Source organism: Bubalus bubalis, chromosome X, assembly GCF_019923935.1.
Source record: "Bubalus bubalis isolate 160015118507 breed Murrah chromosome X, NDDB_SH_1, whole genome shotgun sequence".
Lineage (NCBI taxonomy): Eukaryota > Metazoa > Chordata > Mammalia > Artiodactyla > Bovidae > Bubalus > Bubalus bubalis.
This window is the reverse complement of record NC_059181.1, coordinates 107868322-107886893: the sequence shown is the minus strand read 5'-3', so window position 1 is coordinate 107886893 and position 18572 is coordinate 107868322. Positions and strand designations below refer to the sequence as shown.

The 18572-nt window shown below is 37.6% G+C and overlaps 1 protein-coding gene across 3 annotated transcripts in view; it reads right to left on the bottom strand.

Moving 5' to 3' along the window:
* Positions 1-18572, bottom strand: part of GABRA3 (gamma-aminobutyric acid type A receptor subunit alpha3) — a 237585-nt gene that overhangs the window by 71907 nt on the left and 147106 nt on the right. For all 3 annotated transcript variants that reach the window (XM_006059662.4, XM_044936782.2, XM_044936781.2), the window contains exon 5: positions 7362-7582. In XM_006059662.4, coding sequence (XP_006059724.1) covers positions 7362-7582 — 221 coding nt within the window. The remainder of the gene's footprint in view (positions 1-7361; positions 7583-18572) is intronic.

Genomic DNA, 18572 nt, shown 5'->3' with positions numbered 1-18572 from the left:
GTATAGATGTATAAGTAATAGTTAAGAGCATAAACTTGCAACCAAACTGCCAAAGTATGACGAATCAACCATTTACTACCTAGGTGATACTGGAAAATGTTCTTAATAGCTCTGTGTCTCAGATTCCTTATTTGTAATGTTGGAATAACAGTAAGTACAATGAGTATAACAGTCACTGGCATATTGTACGCACTATATTGATGGCAACTATTGCAGTTATTATGCTATTATTGTGTTATTATTATTGATCACTTCATCTTTTTGAAACTCTTTACTCCTTTGATTTATTAGTCAAAATGGATTTTATCAATATGTAGTACTAATCATGAAATATCAGTGTCCTAAAACAACAAAGTCTTATTTCTCATTCATACTATTTATCTATCTCAGGTTGTGGGGAGGGATGTTCTCTTCTGTTATCTTTAATAAGGGACACAGAATAATAGATCCAAGATCACCTGGCATAATGCTACTCACCATGGCCAGGGGAGAGGAACATAGAAACTCATGTACTGGCTCTTAAAAGTTTCCAAACTTTCAAATAGATAAAGAAAAAGACCTACTGAACAGCACAGGGAATGATATTCAATATCCTGTAACAGCCTATAGTATCAAAGAATTTGAATCTATCTATCTATCTATACATATATATATATATATATATATATATATATGAATCACTTTGCTGCACACCTGAAACTAACACATTATAAATCAACTATACTTTTTAAAAAGATAAATGAACTTTAACACCAGTGCTGCAAATTAATTGAACAAAATGATATTTCAGTTCAGTTCAGTTCAGTCACTCAGTCGTGTCCGACTCTTTGTGACCATATGAATTGCAGCACACCAGGTCTCCCTGTCCATCACCAACTCCTGGAGTTAATTCAAACTCTTGTCCATTGAGTCGGTGATGCCATCCAGCCATCTCATCCTCTGTCGTCCCCTTTTCCTCCTGCCCCCAATCCCTCCCAGCATCAGAGTCTTTTCCAATGAGTTAACCCTTCGATGAGGTGGCCAAAGTATTGGAGTTTCAGTTTAGCATCATTCCTTCCAAAAAACACCCAGGACTGATCTCCTTTAGAATGGACTGGTTGGATCTTCTTGCAGTACAAGGGACTCTCAAGAGTCTTCTCCAACACCACAGTTCAAAAGTATCAATTCTTCGGCACTCAGCTTTCTTCACAGTCCAACTCTCACATCCATATGTGACCACTGGGTGAACCATGGCCTTGACTAGATGGACCTTTATTGGCAAAGTAATGTCTCTGCTTTTGAATATGCTATCTAGGTCAGTCATAACTTTCCTTCCAAGGAGTAAGCGTCTTTTAATTTCAGGGCTGCAATCACCATCTCCAGTGATTTTGGAGCCCCCCAAAATAAAGTCTGACATGGTTTCCAATGTTTCCCCATCTATTTCCCATGAAGTGATGGGACCAGATGCCATGATCTTCGTTTTCTGAATGTTGAGCTTTAAGCCAACTTTTTCACTCTCCACTTTCACTTTCATCAAGAGGCTTTTTAGTTCCTATTCACTTTCTGCCATAAGGGTGGTGTCATCTGCATATCTGAGGTTATTGATATTTCTCCAGGCAATCTTGATCCCAGCTTGTGGAATCTTCCAGCCCAGCGTTTCTCATGATGTACTCTGCATAGAAGTTAAATAAGCAGGGTGACAATATACAGCCCTGACACACTTCTTTTCCTATTTGGAATCAGTCTGTTGTTCCATGTCCAGTTCTAACTGTTGCTTCCTGACCTGCATATAGGTTTCTCAAGAGGCAGGTCAGGTGGTCTGGTATTCCCATCTCTTTCAGAATTTTCCACAGTTTATTGTGATCCACAGAGTCAAAGGCTTTGGCATAGTCAAAAAGCAGAAATAGATGTTTTTCTGGAACTCTCTTGCTTTTTCCATGATCCAGGGGATGCTGGCAATTTGATGTCTGGTCCCTCTGCCTTTTCTAAAACCAGCTTGAACATCTGGAATTTCATAGTTCATGTATTGCTGAAGACTGGCTTGGAGAATTTTGAGCATTACTTTACTACCGTGTGAGATGAGTGCAATTGTGCAGTAGTTTGAGCATTCTTTGGCATTGCCTTTCTTTGCCATTGGGATGAAAACTGACCTCTTTCAGTGCTGTGGCCACTGCTGAGTTTTCCAAATGTGCTGGCTTATTGAGTGCAGCACTTTCACAGCATCATCTTTAAGGATTTGAAATAGCTCAACTGGAATTCCATCACCTCCACTAGCTTTGTTCATAGTGATGCTTTCTAAGGCCCACTTGACTTCACATTCCAGGATGTCTGGCTCTAGGTGAGTGATCACACCATCGTGATTATCTGGGTCGTGAAGATCTTTTTTGTACAGTTCTTCTGTGTATTCTTGCCACCTCTTCTTAATATCTTCTGCTTCTGTTAGGTCCATACCATTTCTGTCCTTTATCGAGCCCATCTTTGCATGAAATGTTCTCTTGGTATCTCTAATTTTCTTGAAGAGATCTCTAGTCTTTCCCATTCTGTTGTTTTCCTCTATTTCTTTGCATTGATCGCTGAGGTAGGCTTTCTTATCTCTCCTTGCTATTCTTTGGAACTCTGCATTCAGATGCTTATATCTTTCCTATTCTCCTTTGCTTTTGGCTTCTCTTCTTTTCACAGCTATTTGTAAGGCCTCCCCAGACAGCCATTTTTCTTTTTTCCATTTCTTTTCCATGGGGATGGTCTTGATCCCTGCCTCCCGTACAATGTCAATGATACTTAATTTAATGAATTAAAAAGTACAATATTCTAGTTCCTGAGTGATCACAGTGTTTCCAAAGTGTACTGATATGGAAGCAGTTATAATAGTTTCCACTAACCACAAAACTTTTGAACAGAGATGAAAATTTTAAAACGTACACCTTAAATAAAGTTTCCAATCCTTCCTCAGAAATCACACATGTTATTTCCACTCACATTTGGTTAGCCAAAGCCAGTCATTTGTCCAAGGTTCTATGAAAGTGAAATACTAACACATATCCAGAGGGAAGTGAACTGGAAATAGTGGAAGTAGCAGTATTGACTACCACACTTAACTTTCAAGATACTACACACTAGTAGTTCTATTAACACCTTCCTTTCTTTTTCTTCTTGTTCTCCTTCATAGGTTCTTCTTTCTTCCCTTCTGCTTTAATGATAGTAATGGTACATGATTGAATGCTTGGCATGATTTTCCTCTCACTGAATATACTTTCCTGAAGTGATCACACGCACGTACATGGTTGTACCATCATATTGACAATACGAAAATTTACCTCTCTTGCTTGTGTCTCTCTTCTGGTCTTATGACTTGAATATTCAACTGCTATTAGACTTCTGCAAGGAGATCCAACCAGTCCATTCTGAAGGAGATCAGCCCTGGGATTTCTTTGGAAGGAATGATGCTAAAGCTGAAACTCCAGTACTTTGGCCACCTCATGCAAAGAGTTGACTCATTGGAAAAGACTCTGATGCTCGGAGGGATTGGGGGCAGGAGGAGAAGGGGATGACAGAGGATGAGATGGCTGGATGGCATCACTGACTCGATGGACATGAGTCTGAGTGAACTCCAGGAGTTGGTGATGGACAGGGAGGCCTGGTGTGCTGCGATTCATGGGGTCACAAAGAGTCAGACACGACTGAGTAACTGAACTGAACTGAACTGATTAGACTTCTGCCTCTGGATAATTTACAATCGTCTTAAGCTTATCTTGCCCAAAATTAACCTCACAGATTTATTCTATCTAAACTTTTCCTAAATCTCATGTCATGTACCCCAGTTTGTAACACCATCATTCACCATTTTCCTTGGGTACCTTCTGCCTTGGCTCCCTTCTGCCTTGGCTCCTCCTCTTTGCTCTCATTCTGACATTGGTAGTTGTTACTATTTCCTCAGTGTACCTCCCTTTCTCCATTTTAATCCATTGTTCTGAGTTGGAGTTTCACCACTCCTCATCTAAACTGTTTAAGCTGTCTCCTAACCAGTTTCCCTATTTCCACTCTTGTTCCCTTAAAATGCATCCTTTGCTTAGTAACTAGGGTACCATATATAGCATTAAAAAACCTGACCACCTCATTTTCTTGCTTATAATATATTATTGAATTTCCTCCAACTGCTCAATTGGTTTTCTCTGCCTGGATGTCCCTCCTCCCTTTCCTCCACTTTCCACCTACAATTTTCTTGACTACATTTGCAATAAAACAAAACTGAATGTCAATACTAATAATCAGGAACTTGGGTGTTAACCTCATCCAGCAACTCTTTGTTCAAGTTGATCCAAAAAAATGAGTTAGATGACCTTTTCTTTCATAATTACTCATAAGTTTATCATTTAATTTTTTTGTGATTATCTACTAGGCATCTCCCTACTGTCTTAAAATCTTATCATCAATGTTTGCATACCCAGAACCTAGTCCAGGGCCATGTATGTATTAGGAGGTCAAAATATGTTTGGTGAATAAATAAATGAATTAATGAATACTACTAATCTTCCATCAAAAATTTTGCTCCCTCCACTGTCTCTTGCTCTACTTCTCTATGTCTTCTTTTCTTTCTTCTCATTTACTTCACACTTTTCTCCAAATTTTCCTTTTACTTTTAGGATATTCTAATATCTAGCTTTTAAATTTTATCTTCTCCTTTTTTTTAAACCAATTTTTCTATTCTATTTTGCTCCTCTCATAGTCTCTCTTTTCTTTACCCATTTGTTCTTGAATGATTTATGTGTATGTGTAGAAAAGATCTTGGAGTACACCAATAAAATAAATATATATGTTAATTTTATTGACCTCATCTCCACATTATTCTTTCCACTTCTATCCACTTCCCTTTTCTCCATGATTCTCTCCTCTACTCTCTCAGCTCTTCTTCATTAATTCAACTTTTCTCTTAACAATTCACTTACTATCTATTTTTCCTTGTCCATCTTCTTGTCTCTCAGAAAAAATAAATAGTAAATTTAAAGTAAAGAAAGAATAGCATATACCATATAGGCAAGCACACTTCATATATTCATCACATGTTTATCAGGCTTGTATTATTTGAGATTCATTGTGTATAATAACAAATGCATAAACTTAAAATACCACAGAGCCTGCACTGAAAGATCATATTTTTCCCATTCAATAAATGTTCACTAAGTTACTTAAAATTGATACTCGTTAATGTAGGAGAGAGCCCTAGGAAGTGACAAATGACAGCAGAGCAACTAGAAAAATCAAAAAACAAGAACCAAGAAAGTTTTTCAGTGTTGGGGCAAAGAATCTGACTGAACTGGAAAGGCATTTAAAGTTATTCGTTTTGGTACGGGGAGGGAGGAGGGAGAGGGGTTCAGGATGGGGAACACGTGTATACCCGTGGCGGATTCATGTTGATGTATGGCAAAACCAATAGAATATTGTAAAGTAATTAACCTCCAATTAAAATAAATAAATTTATATTAAAAAAATAAAGTTATTCATTTTAAAAGCAAAATTTCCTTACCTAAAAACTCTAATGATAATAATGAGTCATGAAAAACATAAAAATTGTTATAGTTTTTATACTTTAGGAGTAGAAAAGTATGAAATATATATATTTCCACATATATATATGTGGAAATATATATATTATAAAAAGATATATTCTCAAGTTGTTTGGAAATTCATTTATTTCTCAGCATTCCCATGCAACGTGGCATGACATATATGTTGCTATAATTTTGCATTTATATATATTACATTGTATGTTTCAGAAAATAGCTAACATCTCACTTGATTCTCATCATTCTGCACCATACAGATAGACTATTGCTGCAGTTAAACCTAGATGCTATTCTGTCACCGTGTTCATGCCTGTGTATGTGGTTGTGAGTCTGTATTTAAGTACCCTTGACTTTGTATAGGGATTCCCTGGTGGCTCAGATGGTAAAGAATCTGCCTGCAGTGCAGTAGACCCTGGTTCAATCCTTGGGTCGGAAAGATCCCCTGAAGAAGGGAATGACAACCCACTCTAGTATCTTGCCTGGAGAATTCCATGGACTGAGGAGCCTGGTGGGCTATAGTCCATGGGGTCGCAAAGAGTTGGACATGACTGAAAAACTTTCATTTTCACTTCACTTTCACTTTGACTATGTATACACCTGTGTATTACATGTCTCTGAGTACACATAAACATTTATACATTGTGAAAGTATATCTCTGTGTGTCTGAAAATGTTCATATGGACAATTCTCTATTTTTTATTGAAATAGAGTTGATTTGCAATACTGTGTTAGTTTCAGGTGTACAGCACAGTGATCAGTTATATATATATATATTTCAGATTACTTTCCATTATTATAAGTATTGAGTATAGTTTCCCATGTGGTAACAATTAGTCCTTGTTTTTTTTTAATCTACTTTATATATAGTAGTGTGTATCTGTTAATCTCATACACAAACTCCTTATTTATCCCTTTCACCTCCATTTCAACCTTTTTGGTAAACATGTTTGTTTTCTATGTCTGTGAGTCTATTTCTGTTTTGTATAGGATTCATTTGTATTATTTTTTAGATTCCACATATAAGTGATAGTATATAATATTTATCTTTGTCTGACTTACTTCACTTAGTATATTTTCTAGGTCCATCCATGCTGTTGCAAATGGCAGTATTTCATTATATTTTTATGGCTGAGTAATATTCCACTGTGTGTGTGTGTGTATCACATCTTCTTAAAGCAATCATCTATTAATGGACACTTGTGTTGTTTCCATGTTTTGGCTATTGTAAATAGTGCTGCTATAAACATAGGGGTGCGTGTATCTTTTCAAATTATAGTTTTGTCCAGGTATGTGCCCAGGAGTGGGATTGCTGGGTCATATGGTAGCTCTATGTTCAGTTTTTTAAGGAACCTCCATACAGCTCTCCATAGTAGCTGTCCTATATACATACCCACCAACAGTGTAGGAGGGTTCTCTTTCCTCCACACCTTTTCCAGAACTTATTAATTTATAGGCTTTTTTTTTAAATTTTATTTTATTTTTAAACTTTACATAACTGTATTAGTTTTGCCAAATATCAAAATGAATCCGCCACAGGTATACATGTGTTTGATAGCCATTCTGATCAGTATGAGATGATACCTCATTGTGGTTTTGATTTGCATTTCTCTGATAATTAGTGAGTGATGATGAGCAGTTTTTCATGTGCTTGTTAGCCAACTCTGTATTTATATGTGTATATATAATATTAGGTCTGTAAGTGCACATGCCTGTAGCTATGTTAGGAAATGTATGCCTCTATGTGCATTTCTAATTTGTAAGTTTGCTTTCAACCCTGGTCCTACCCCCATGATACTTTAGATGAGCTGGGCACTCTCTGACCTCATTGTGTAGAGGAGGGTTCCATTGTCCACCAGTCTGAGCAGCTTGTTAGGTGTGGTCATGTTATGGGCCACTGATTTCTTGCCATTGTGGAAGAAGGTGTCAGGGGTCCAGATCTTACTAGCCAGGAGATTATTCAGTGGAAGGATCTTCATGGGTCCATCAAATTTCAGTCTTTCATCATGCCATGTCTGTCGAAAAAATACATCAATGGTGTACTCCTAAGGACAAAAAGAGAGAACAACATTTCAGCAGAGTTCTGGTGAGGATCCACAGTGCCCTTAGCAAATATTAACTACTTTGCAGTATTTCCTCTGATGCAGAGAAGCAGCAATCTATTGACAGCAGTTACTGGCAAGTAGGGCAAATGACTATGATTGAGAAATAATGTCATGGTAATCAATAAGTACATAAATAATATGTCCAAGAAGATTTCACTTAGGAAGATCACTGCCAATGCTGCCCTGCACATCATACAATCTGAACACAAGACTTTGCCTTATGAAAAGGCAAGAGCTTCCTTCTCTATGCAGTGGCATCTCTAATAAATGCAAACTCCTAACCTTGTCTCTTCTACTAAATGATCCCATATGAACATCAAAAGCCAATATAACAACTGCCATACAACCAAAACCTTAAATTTTAAAACACATTTCATTTGATTCTCAAACTAACAGTGTATCTAATGAGTTAATATCTTATCTTCAATAAGTCAAGCACCTTTACAGATAAGGAAAAACAAACACACAAATAGAAAAATGGGTAAATGACATGAACAGAAAAATTCATGAAACAGATAGAAATTGTTAATAAACATGGAGAAAATTTTCAAAATTGCCATTCATCTAAATACAAATTCAAAGAACAATAAACATTACTGATGTTGGTAACAGCAGACTAAATCATTTGGATATATCTTCTTGTAGTTATTAATCATAAAATTTGAACCAAAACATATAGATAGATAGACAATTTGAAACCAATGGGAAATGACTGAAAGCAGACAGAAACTTGAAGAAAGTTTACTCTTGAAAGATAGCAACAGCAACAGGTTAAAATTGGGTTTGTGGCTTTCTTTTCTAAAGGTGATCTCCCAAACCTAGAATTTCTATGTCCAATATCACAGCCTTAATGGCTCAAAGTGGATAAGCATCTGGAATCTTAGGGGGTAGGAATCCTGGAAGCAAGAGAGTCACTGAGGGGATGGGAACTCAAACCCCAGTATATACTTTGCCCCAAACCCTGGCTGACCACTACATACAAATGAAAAAACTGGGGCTCTGGGAAAAAGGCAGACAGAAACAATAAGGGAATCCTCCAGTAAATGAAAGATGACAAATCTGTGGTGGGTGATGTTTGTGTATTTGGCAGAAATCAGAAAAATTATTGGCTTAATATACCTCAGAAGAAAGAGCTCAAAGTTGACCAAAGAACTGAAAATTCAGGGGGAAGCCTTGAGAAAAAACCAAAACCATTCAAAGGGTAAGTCTGAAATTCTGAGTACAAACTCTGCCCAAATCTTTGACTGGCTACTAAACTACACAAGGGATAGGAGACACATCTAGGTAGTCAGGTAAAACAAGGCAGTCAGCAGCTGCTTAAAATATGTTGTTGTTGTTGAGTCACTAAGTCGTATTCAACTCTTTCGTGACTTCTTGGACTGTAGCCTGCCAGGTTCTTCTGTCCATGGTATTTTCCAGGCAAGAATACTGAAGTGGCTTGCCATTTCCTTCTCCAGGGGATCTTCTCAACCTAGGGATCAAACCTGCGTCTCCTGCATTATATCAGGATTCTTTAACACTGAGCCACTAGGGAAGCCCCCTCAGTGGCTTCTAATTATATTTGGAATAAATACCAATACCTTTTCCTTACCTAGAAAGTACTTCATAAACTGGCCCTTATTTTCTCTAAGCTCTTCTCCAACCATTTGTACCTCCATAAATTAGCCAGTCTGGCTTTTCTCCTTCTCTAGAACGCTAAGAGGAGAAGGAAATAGCAACCCACTCCAGTGTTCTTGCCTAGAGAATCCTGTGGACAGTGGAGCCTGGTGGGCTGCCGTCTATGGGGTCGCACAGAATCGGACATGACTGAAGTGACTTAGCATGCATGCATGCATTGGAGAAGAAAATGGCAAACCACTCCAGTATTCTTGCCTGAAGAATCCCAGGGACAGAGGAGCCTGGTGGGCTGCCGTCTATGGGGTTGCACAGAGTCAGGACACGACTGAAGCAACTTAGCAGCAGCAGAACACTAAGAACACCCCTGCTTAAGGATTAAGATATTATATAATCTATTATCTAAACTGGACCATTTTTGAGAATGAGAGGAGGCTTTATCAATAATTATATCAGAATGACAGGTGTAAGCCAGGACTATGCTAGGTTTAAAACTGGAATTAGATTCCCACACAAAACCAACACCCTGAAGGGCTCTGACCTCAGCATAGTGAAGTGAAGTGAAAGTCGCTCAGTCATGTCTGACTCTTTGCAACCCCATGGACAGTATAGTCCTTGCAATTTTCTAGGCCAGAATACTGGAGTGGGTAGCCTTTCCCTTCCCCAGGGGATCTTCCCAACCCAGGGATTAAACCCAGGTCTCTTGCATTGCAGGCGGATTCTCTACCAGCTAAGGCACAAGGGAAGCCCCTCAGCATAAGGGTGAATTAAATAAAATGAACCAGACAAAACCAATCCACAGCATGAAAATGAAGAAAGGAAACTTATCCAAGCATGAATTATGAAATAGAGAAGGGGTAAGGGGAAGCATTTCTACTGAGATTTAGCAACTTCAAATTTAATCTGAGCTAAATATTTAAATGTACACCTGGTTTGGGTCTTACAAGTTGAGAAATTAACATAAAAATAGGTCTCAGGATGGGGATACCGCTAGACTGACTTACAAAAGCAAATACTCTAGAGGGGCATAGCCATAAATAAATGCTTGCTGAAAAAATGTATGTAATTCACAACAATAAAACACCTAAGGAAATGGTCATAAGCAAGAGTCAGCCAATACGATATATAGCTCACCCCTCAAGAACCTCACATATGAGGGCTTCCCTGATAGCTCAGTGGGTAAAGAATCTGCCTGCAATGCAGGAGACCTGGTTCAATTCCTGGGTCAGAAAGATCCACTGGAGAAGGAATAGGCTACCCACTCCAGTATTCTTGGGCTTTTTTGGCGACTCAGCTGGTAAAGAATCAGCTATCCCACGCTGAAGGTCAGGAAGGGCGGCGGTGAGGAGATACCCCTCGTCCAAGGTAAGGAGCATTGGCTGCACTTTGCTGGAGCAGCCGTGAAGAGATACCCCACGCCCAAGGTAAGAGAAACCGAAGTAAGACGGTAGGTGTTGCAAGAGGGCATCAGAGGGCAGACACACTGAAACCATACTCACAGAAAACTAGTCAATCTAATCACACTAGGACAACAGCCTTGTCTAACTCAATGAAACTGAGCCATGTCCGTGGGGCAACCCAAGATGGGCGGGTCATGGTGGAGAGATCTGACAAAATGTGGTCCACTGGAGAAGGAAATGGCAAACCACTTCAGTATTCTTGCCTTGAGAACCCCATGAACAGTATGAAAAGGCAAAATGATAGGATACTGAAAGAGAAACTCCCCAGGTCAGTAGGTGCAATATGCTACTGGAGATCAGTGGAGAAATAACTCCAGAAAGAATGAAGGGATGGAGCCAAAGCAAAAACAATACCCAGCTGTGGATGTGACTGGTGATAGAAGCAAGGTCCAATGCTATAAAAAGCAATATTGCATAGGAACCTGGAATGTCAGGTCCATGAATTAAGGCAAATTGGAAGTGGTCAAACAAGATATGGCAAGAGTGAATGTTGACATACTAGGAATCAGCAAACTGAAATGGACTGGAATGGGTGAATTTAACTCAGATGACCATTATATCTACTACTGCAGGCAGGAATCCCTCAGAAGAAATGGAGTAGCCATCTATTTGAAGTAAATGTTCTGTGAAACAAAAATAAAAAGTCAATGGATATGTTATATAGAAGATTAGATATTATTGAACAGAGATTAGTGAACTAGAAAATACATGTGAAGAAAACTTTTTCAGTGTATATTTCTAACAAAGTTCTAAAATTATGGACATGAGTTTGGATAAACTCTGGGAGTTGGTGATGGATAGGGAAGCCTGGCGTGCTGCAGTCCATGGGGTCGCAAAGAGTCAGATGCGATTGAGTGACTGAACTGAACTATACTGAAAGTTAGAGAATAGAGAAAATGAGGAACAATAAAATACTAATGGATGAAAGTTTCTCAGAATTGTTGAAATATTAGTATAAGTATCTTAGTTTCAGGAACCTTAATCAGGGGGCAGTCTTAAGATGGTGGAGGAATAGGACAGGGAGACCACTTTCTCCCCACAAATTCATCGAAAGAACATTTGAACACTGAGAAAATTCCACAAAACAACTTCTTAATGCTGGCAGAGGACATCAGGCACCCAGAAATGCAGCCCACTGTCTTTGAAAGGAGGTAGGACAAAATATAAAAGATAAAAAGAGAGACAAAAGAGGTAGGGAGGAGATGTATCCCAGGAAGGGAGTCTTAAAAGAGAAGTTTCCAAACACCAGGAAACACTCTCACTGGCGGGTCTGTGGGGAATCTTAGAATCTCAGAGGGCAACATAACCAGGAGGAAAAATAAATACATAAATAATTAAAAACCAACAGACCACGTGCCTAACGGCAACTCCCAGTGCTCACAGCCGCCACCAGCAAGTAGGGGCTGATCAGGGAGGTGCCGGCTGCACTGCTTAGGGTAAGGACCAGCTGGAATGCCCTGAGGGCAATATGAAGGAACTAACCTGAGATAGCAACCCAAACTGCGGGATAGCCAGAGAGAGAGAGAGAAGAAAGAGAGAGAGAACTATCCTGCGAAAAGCCCTAACCTGAGGCACTGCTAGGGTTGCTCACAGAACAAAGAAAGAAAGAAAGTGAAGTTGCTCAGTCGTGTCCGACTCTTTGTGACCCCATGGACTGTAGCCTACCAGGCTCCTCCATCCATGGGATTCTCCAGGCAAGAGTACTGGAGTGGGTTGCCATTGCCTTCTCCATTTCACAGAACTAGAACAAATAATTTCACAATTTGTATGAAAATACAGAAAACCTCAAATAGCCAAAGCAATGTTGAGAAAGAAGAATGGAACTGGAGGAATCAATCTGCCTGACTTCCGGCTGTATTACAGAGCTACACTCTTCAAGACAGTATGGTACTGGCACAAAGACAGAAATACAGATCAATGGAACATAATAGAAAGCCCAGAGATAAATCTATGCACCTTTGGATACCTTATCTTTGACAAAGGAGGCAAGAATATACAACAGAGAAAAGATAATCTCTTTAACAAGTGGTGCTGGGAAAACTGGTCAACCACTTGTAAAAGAATGAAACTAGAACACTTTCTAACACCATACACAAAAATAAACTCAACATGGATTAAAGATCTAAATGTAAGGCCAGAATCTATAAAACTCCTAGTGGAAAATGTAGGCAAAACACTCTGCGACATAAATCACAGCAGGATCCTCTATGACCCAGCTCACAGAGTAATGGAAATAAAAGCAAAAATAAACAAATGGGACCTAATTAAACTTAAAAGCTTTTGCACAAAGAAGGAAACTATATATGGGAGAAAATAATAGCAAATGAAGCAACTGACAAAAAATTAATTTCAAAAATATACAAGCAACTCCTGCAGCTCAATTCCAGAAAAATAAACGACCCAATCAAAAAATGGACCTAAGAATTAAACAGACACTTCTCCAAAGAAGACATACAGATGGCTAACAAATGCATGAAAAGATGCTCAACATCACTCATTATCAGAGAAATGCAAATCAAAATCACAATGAGGTACCATTTCACGCCAGTCAGAATGGCTGCTATCAAAAAGTCTACAAAGCAATAAATGCTGGGGAGGGTGTGGAGAAAAGGGAACCCTCTTACACTGTTGGTGGGAATGCAAACTAGTACAGCCACTATGGAGAACAGTGTGGAGATTCCTTAAAAAACTGGAAATAGAACTGTCATATGACCCAGCAATCCCACTGCTGGGCATACACACTGAGGACACCAGAAGGGAAAGAGACACGTGTACCCCAATGTTCATCACAGCACTGTTTATAATAGCCAGAACATGGAAGCAACCTAGATGTCCATCAGCAGATGAATGGATAAGAAAGCTGTGGTACATATACATAATGGAGTATTACTCAGCCATTAAAAAGAATACATTTGAATCAGTTCTAATGAGGGGGATGAACCTGGAGCCTATTATACAGAGTGAAGTAAGCCAGAAAGAAAAACACCAATACAGTATACTAACGCATATATATGGAATTTAGAATGATGGTAATGATAACCCTGTATGCAAGACAGCAAAAGAGACACACATGTATAGAACAGTCTTTTGGACTCTGTGGGAGAGGGTGAGGGTGGGAAGATTTGGGAGAATAGCTTTGAAACATGTATATTATCATATGTGAAATGGATCACCAGTCCAGGTTCGATGCATGGGACAGGGTGCTCGGGGCTGGTGCCCTGGGATGACCCAGAGGGATGGGATGGGGAAGGAGGTGGGTGGGGGGGGTTCAGGATGGGGAACACATGTACACCCGTGGCTGATTCCTGACAATGTATGGCAAAATCGCTACAGTATTGTAAAGTAGTTAGCCTCCAATTAAAATGAATAAATTTATTAATAAAAAAACCTTAATCAGTTGTGAGCTTAGTATAATAAAATATATCCAAGCCAATACACAATGAATTTGAAAAATACCAAAGAGGAGATCTTAAAAACAACAAAATAGAATAGGCATATTATCTATAAAGAGGTGACAATTTGATAGCAGACTTCTTGAAAGCAACAATAGAAGTCAAAAGAATTGTATAGCCAACTAGATTAATATGTAAGAGTGGTTTCAAAATAAAGATGAGTTTAGGTAAATAAAATACATTTTTTCTCATGGCTGGGTCACTCACAGAATTCAGGCCTCTTTCAGAAATCTCCATATCAGAGAAGTATTCTTTGACCATCCTATCATAAAGAGTAATCCCTCTTCCCCTTACTATGCATTATGTTTTTTCATGCATTATTTTGTCAGATAGCTCTGAAAAAAATGTACTTTCATTTGCTTGCTCTTTCTTTCATTCCACTAGCCTGGATGCTGCACAAGAACAGAGACTTTATTTAGTTCACTGCTATATCCCTAGCACCTAAAACCCTACCTGATCTATAGTAGCTAATCTATAAATATTTTTGAATTAAAAAATGATTGAATGAATCCTTAGGAAAGGAACTGCTAAAATAATTTTTCATGTGGTTGAAAATGAAACCAGCAGGAAGACACAAGAAGGAATGGTGACCAAAAGTGCTGACAAGCTTATGGGTAAATTAAACAAATAATGGCTCTCTACAAATGATGATAAGGGCTATGAAAACAAAGTAGAATAAATAATGACAGCAACCAAATGGAGGGAGGAAGCAAAGAGACGTGGATTGACATATTCTTGTATTATTTGGAGAAGAGTGGAGATATTAAATTTAAGGTCAAGTATATATATTAACAAGGTAATCACCAAGGATATACTAGAAACAGAATGTGAAACTTACAAAAGAGAAAAACAAATGGGAATGTAGAAAAATGCTTCAATCCCACAGAAAGGAAAGAAAAAATAAAGCATATAAGAACATGAGGGGAAAGAATATATAAGACAATAGAAATAAGCAATATAATCTAATGATAAACAAATAATGTAGTTATTTATTGTGTATTATATATAGAAGAGTCACAACTTAAGGGCGCATAAAAACACAGGTTGAAAATGAAGTGATGGAAACATATATGGGCAAATTTTGATCAAGATAAAGTCACAGAACTATAAAATACAAATAGCATGGACGGTAAGATAAACACTTTTCTTCAGGACAAACTATTATACTAAAAATGTGTATCAGGTAAAAAAAAAATTTATGTATGGGTAACATGGATTCAAAATATGTAAGGCAAAAACTTAATTACAAGGAGAAAATGACAAACCCATAGATTTTCAATAAATGGAAGACCAATCAGGCCAATAATTTGTATGATGAAAGCATGTAAAGAATCCTTTTGATAACCATGAACTAAGGAATACACATATACTTATCTACTTAACAATTAGTTAACATATCTTTTTCACCAAAAATAGATGATCATATGCTGTAATAAAGCAAATCAAAGAAACAAAAAAGATTACATATCCTATACACCATCTTCTTTTAATATGAGGCATTAAATTAGAAATTAATAACAAAGTTTTACATTTGAAAATTAGAAAACACTAAAAATTTTCCAAAAAACAAAAGAAGAAATCATAAATGATATTAGAAAATACTTAGAACTGAAAAACAGTGAAAACACTTACAAAATGAAATCTTGTATTCAATACTTCATATGAAATGACATCTAATTGATATTGCATGAATTTTTCTGCTGTTGTATTAGTTTCTGCTGTACAACAAAGTAAATCAGATATATATATATATATATATATATATATATATATATCCCCTCCCTCTCTGACCTCCCTCCCAACAAAGACCCAGCACAGTCAAATAAATAAAGAAATAAAATATTTTAAATATCATTATCAAGTTTTATTCTTCCAGAGAATGTAAAGATGTCCTAATAAGTAGAAAAACCTGTTAATTTAATTAGACATGTTAACAGATTAAAAGAAAAAAAATCAAACAATCATCCTAATAGGGGACAAAACAGAAGTTGAAAATTTTTCAATTAAACACATACTTTTTAGAAAATTAGAACTAGAACAGAGTGCATATCTGCCATATTCATTTTTGCCCATAGTCATTTGTTTGGCCTTTCTAGGATATTTTATAGAAATTCCCATATTATAAGTTCTGCCTTCCTAAATTGAGCCAAAACTCAAAATTCCCAGCTTTTCTTGTAGTTAGAATCAGACTAAATGCCCTAGTTATCACCAAGCACACAAATGCCACAAGAAACTTCAATTCAGAAGTTACAGCATGAGAAAACAGGATCTACATGGAGTTTCTACTTTTGCTAATTCAGGTGGTAACAAGTATCTTGTCTTTAGTGGTATACATTGGCTACTAAACACATAAAAAGATGCTTAACTTCAAAGTTCATCAGAAATATGCAAATAATATCAATTAGATGTCATTTCATATACATCAGAATGGCAAAAACAAAGTGCAACAATATGAATCATTATCAAAAGTGCAGAGAAATGGAGCTCATACACTTCTAATAGGATAAGAAATTGGTACAACCTCATCACAAGAATTATTTGGCCCTATCTGAAAAATGTGAAATGTTTGCAAACCCTGCAAATCAGAAATGTTATCTGTAGGTACACACCCTACAGAAACTCAAACGTGTTCACAAAAAGATGTGTACAAGAACATTTGTTTTTAATAGCAAAAAACAATTGTTTTTAATAGAAAAAAGCTGGAAACAGTTTAAATGCACATTGACATGAGAATTGAATATATTAATATTAATAAATATTCATATGCTTTAAAAGTCTATAGCAGTTAAATGAACTAGGTTAAGAGCATCAAAAATAACTTTCAGTACAGTAAAAGATACGTTGTAAAATGATAAGCTATGACACATTTTAATTATTATAGTTTGAAAACATGAAAACCACTATTATTTTATTCATTATAATATTGCTATTTCATATGATATATATAGAGTTGGACCATAAAGCAGGCTGAGCACTGAAGAATTGGTGCTTTCAAACTGCAGTGCTGGAAAAGACTCTTGAGAGTCCTTTGGACAGCAAGGAGATCAAACCAGTCAATCCTAAAGTAAATCAACCCTGAATATTCATTGGAAGAACTAATGCTGAAGCTCCAATACTTTGGCCACCTGATACAAAGAGCCAACTCTTTGGAAAAGACCCTGATGCTGGGAAAGAGAAGGGGGCGGCAGAAGATGAGATGGTTAGATAGCATCACTAACTCAATGGACAGGAATTTGAGCAGACTCCAGGAGATAGCGGAGGATAGAGGACCCTGGTATGCTGTAGTCCATGGGGTTGCAAAGAGTTGGACACAATTTAGTGACTGAACAACAAATACATCCTCAGTTATAGGTCTAGAGTATGCATTGGAATGGCAAAAAAAAGCAAATTCATGGTTATTATTATCTCTGAGGAGGAAGGGAAGGAGAGAAATAGGATCAGGAGGATACACAGGGGATTTATTTATATCTTTAAAGATTATATTTCTAATATGAAAAGAAATATAGGAAAAGGTTCAAGATTTAAAAAAGTTGTTATTCAGTTGTGCCCGACTCTTTGCGACTCCATGAATTACAGCACACCAGGCTTAAAAAATCTGGGTGATGGTTACCCAGTTTTTTAATGTGTTATTCTCTACACAGTCAAAACTATTGGGGAAAATCACATAGTAATTATTTGCTCTATAAGTATCGCATGACCTTTGGCTAAAAGTAATTCAATTTTGACCTGACCTTCTAGAAATGCAATCAATTCCTTCCTTGCAAATTGAGCCTTTGTATACTCTCCAAGGATGATTGCCTCCAAATTGACAAATGAATTCTGTTGTTTTGTGAGGCATTTAAATCAAATCTTCCAGATAATAAGCCTAAGTCTGCCTCCTGGGAAAGGTACTTAATACATTTCCTACACTGCTCAGAGATGACACAAAGCTCAAGGGGAAGAATTTCTGGCTTGGTGTTGAAGCTTGAATGTCTTCAACTCTCTAACACTGTGCTGTGTATCAATGCAGGCTTCCAGAAAGGGCGTGTGTGGCTGGATCAACTTTAGCAGGGTCTCGGGACCATCCAGTCCTCCCTTTGCTCTTTGCCTCCTCTCTATTCTCTGTTTAAGAAAACCACAATCCACATGCCTCTTTCAGTTGTATTTAGCTTCTGAAATAGTCTTACTAGTATTGTTTATGTGTTCTGCCTGTCTACAAAAGAGTAGTCCAGGAGATTCATGATCATGGACTCCTAGGCAAAACACTACAGACATGAACTCCTTTCTAATGTTGCATCTGGGAATATGGTATACTATAGAATAAGAGGAAACTGACAGCTTATGAGGCTTTCAAAATGCTCCCCTTCACTCTATGCATGAGGACACCAGTAAGGGAGGACTTGAAGTGGACACAGCCACTTTATT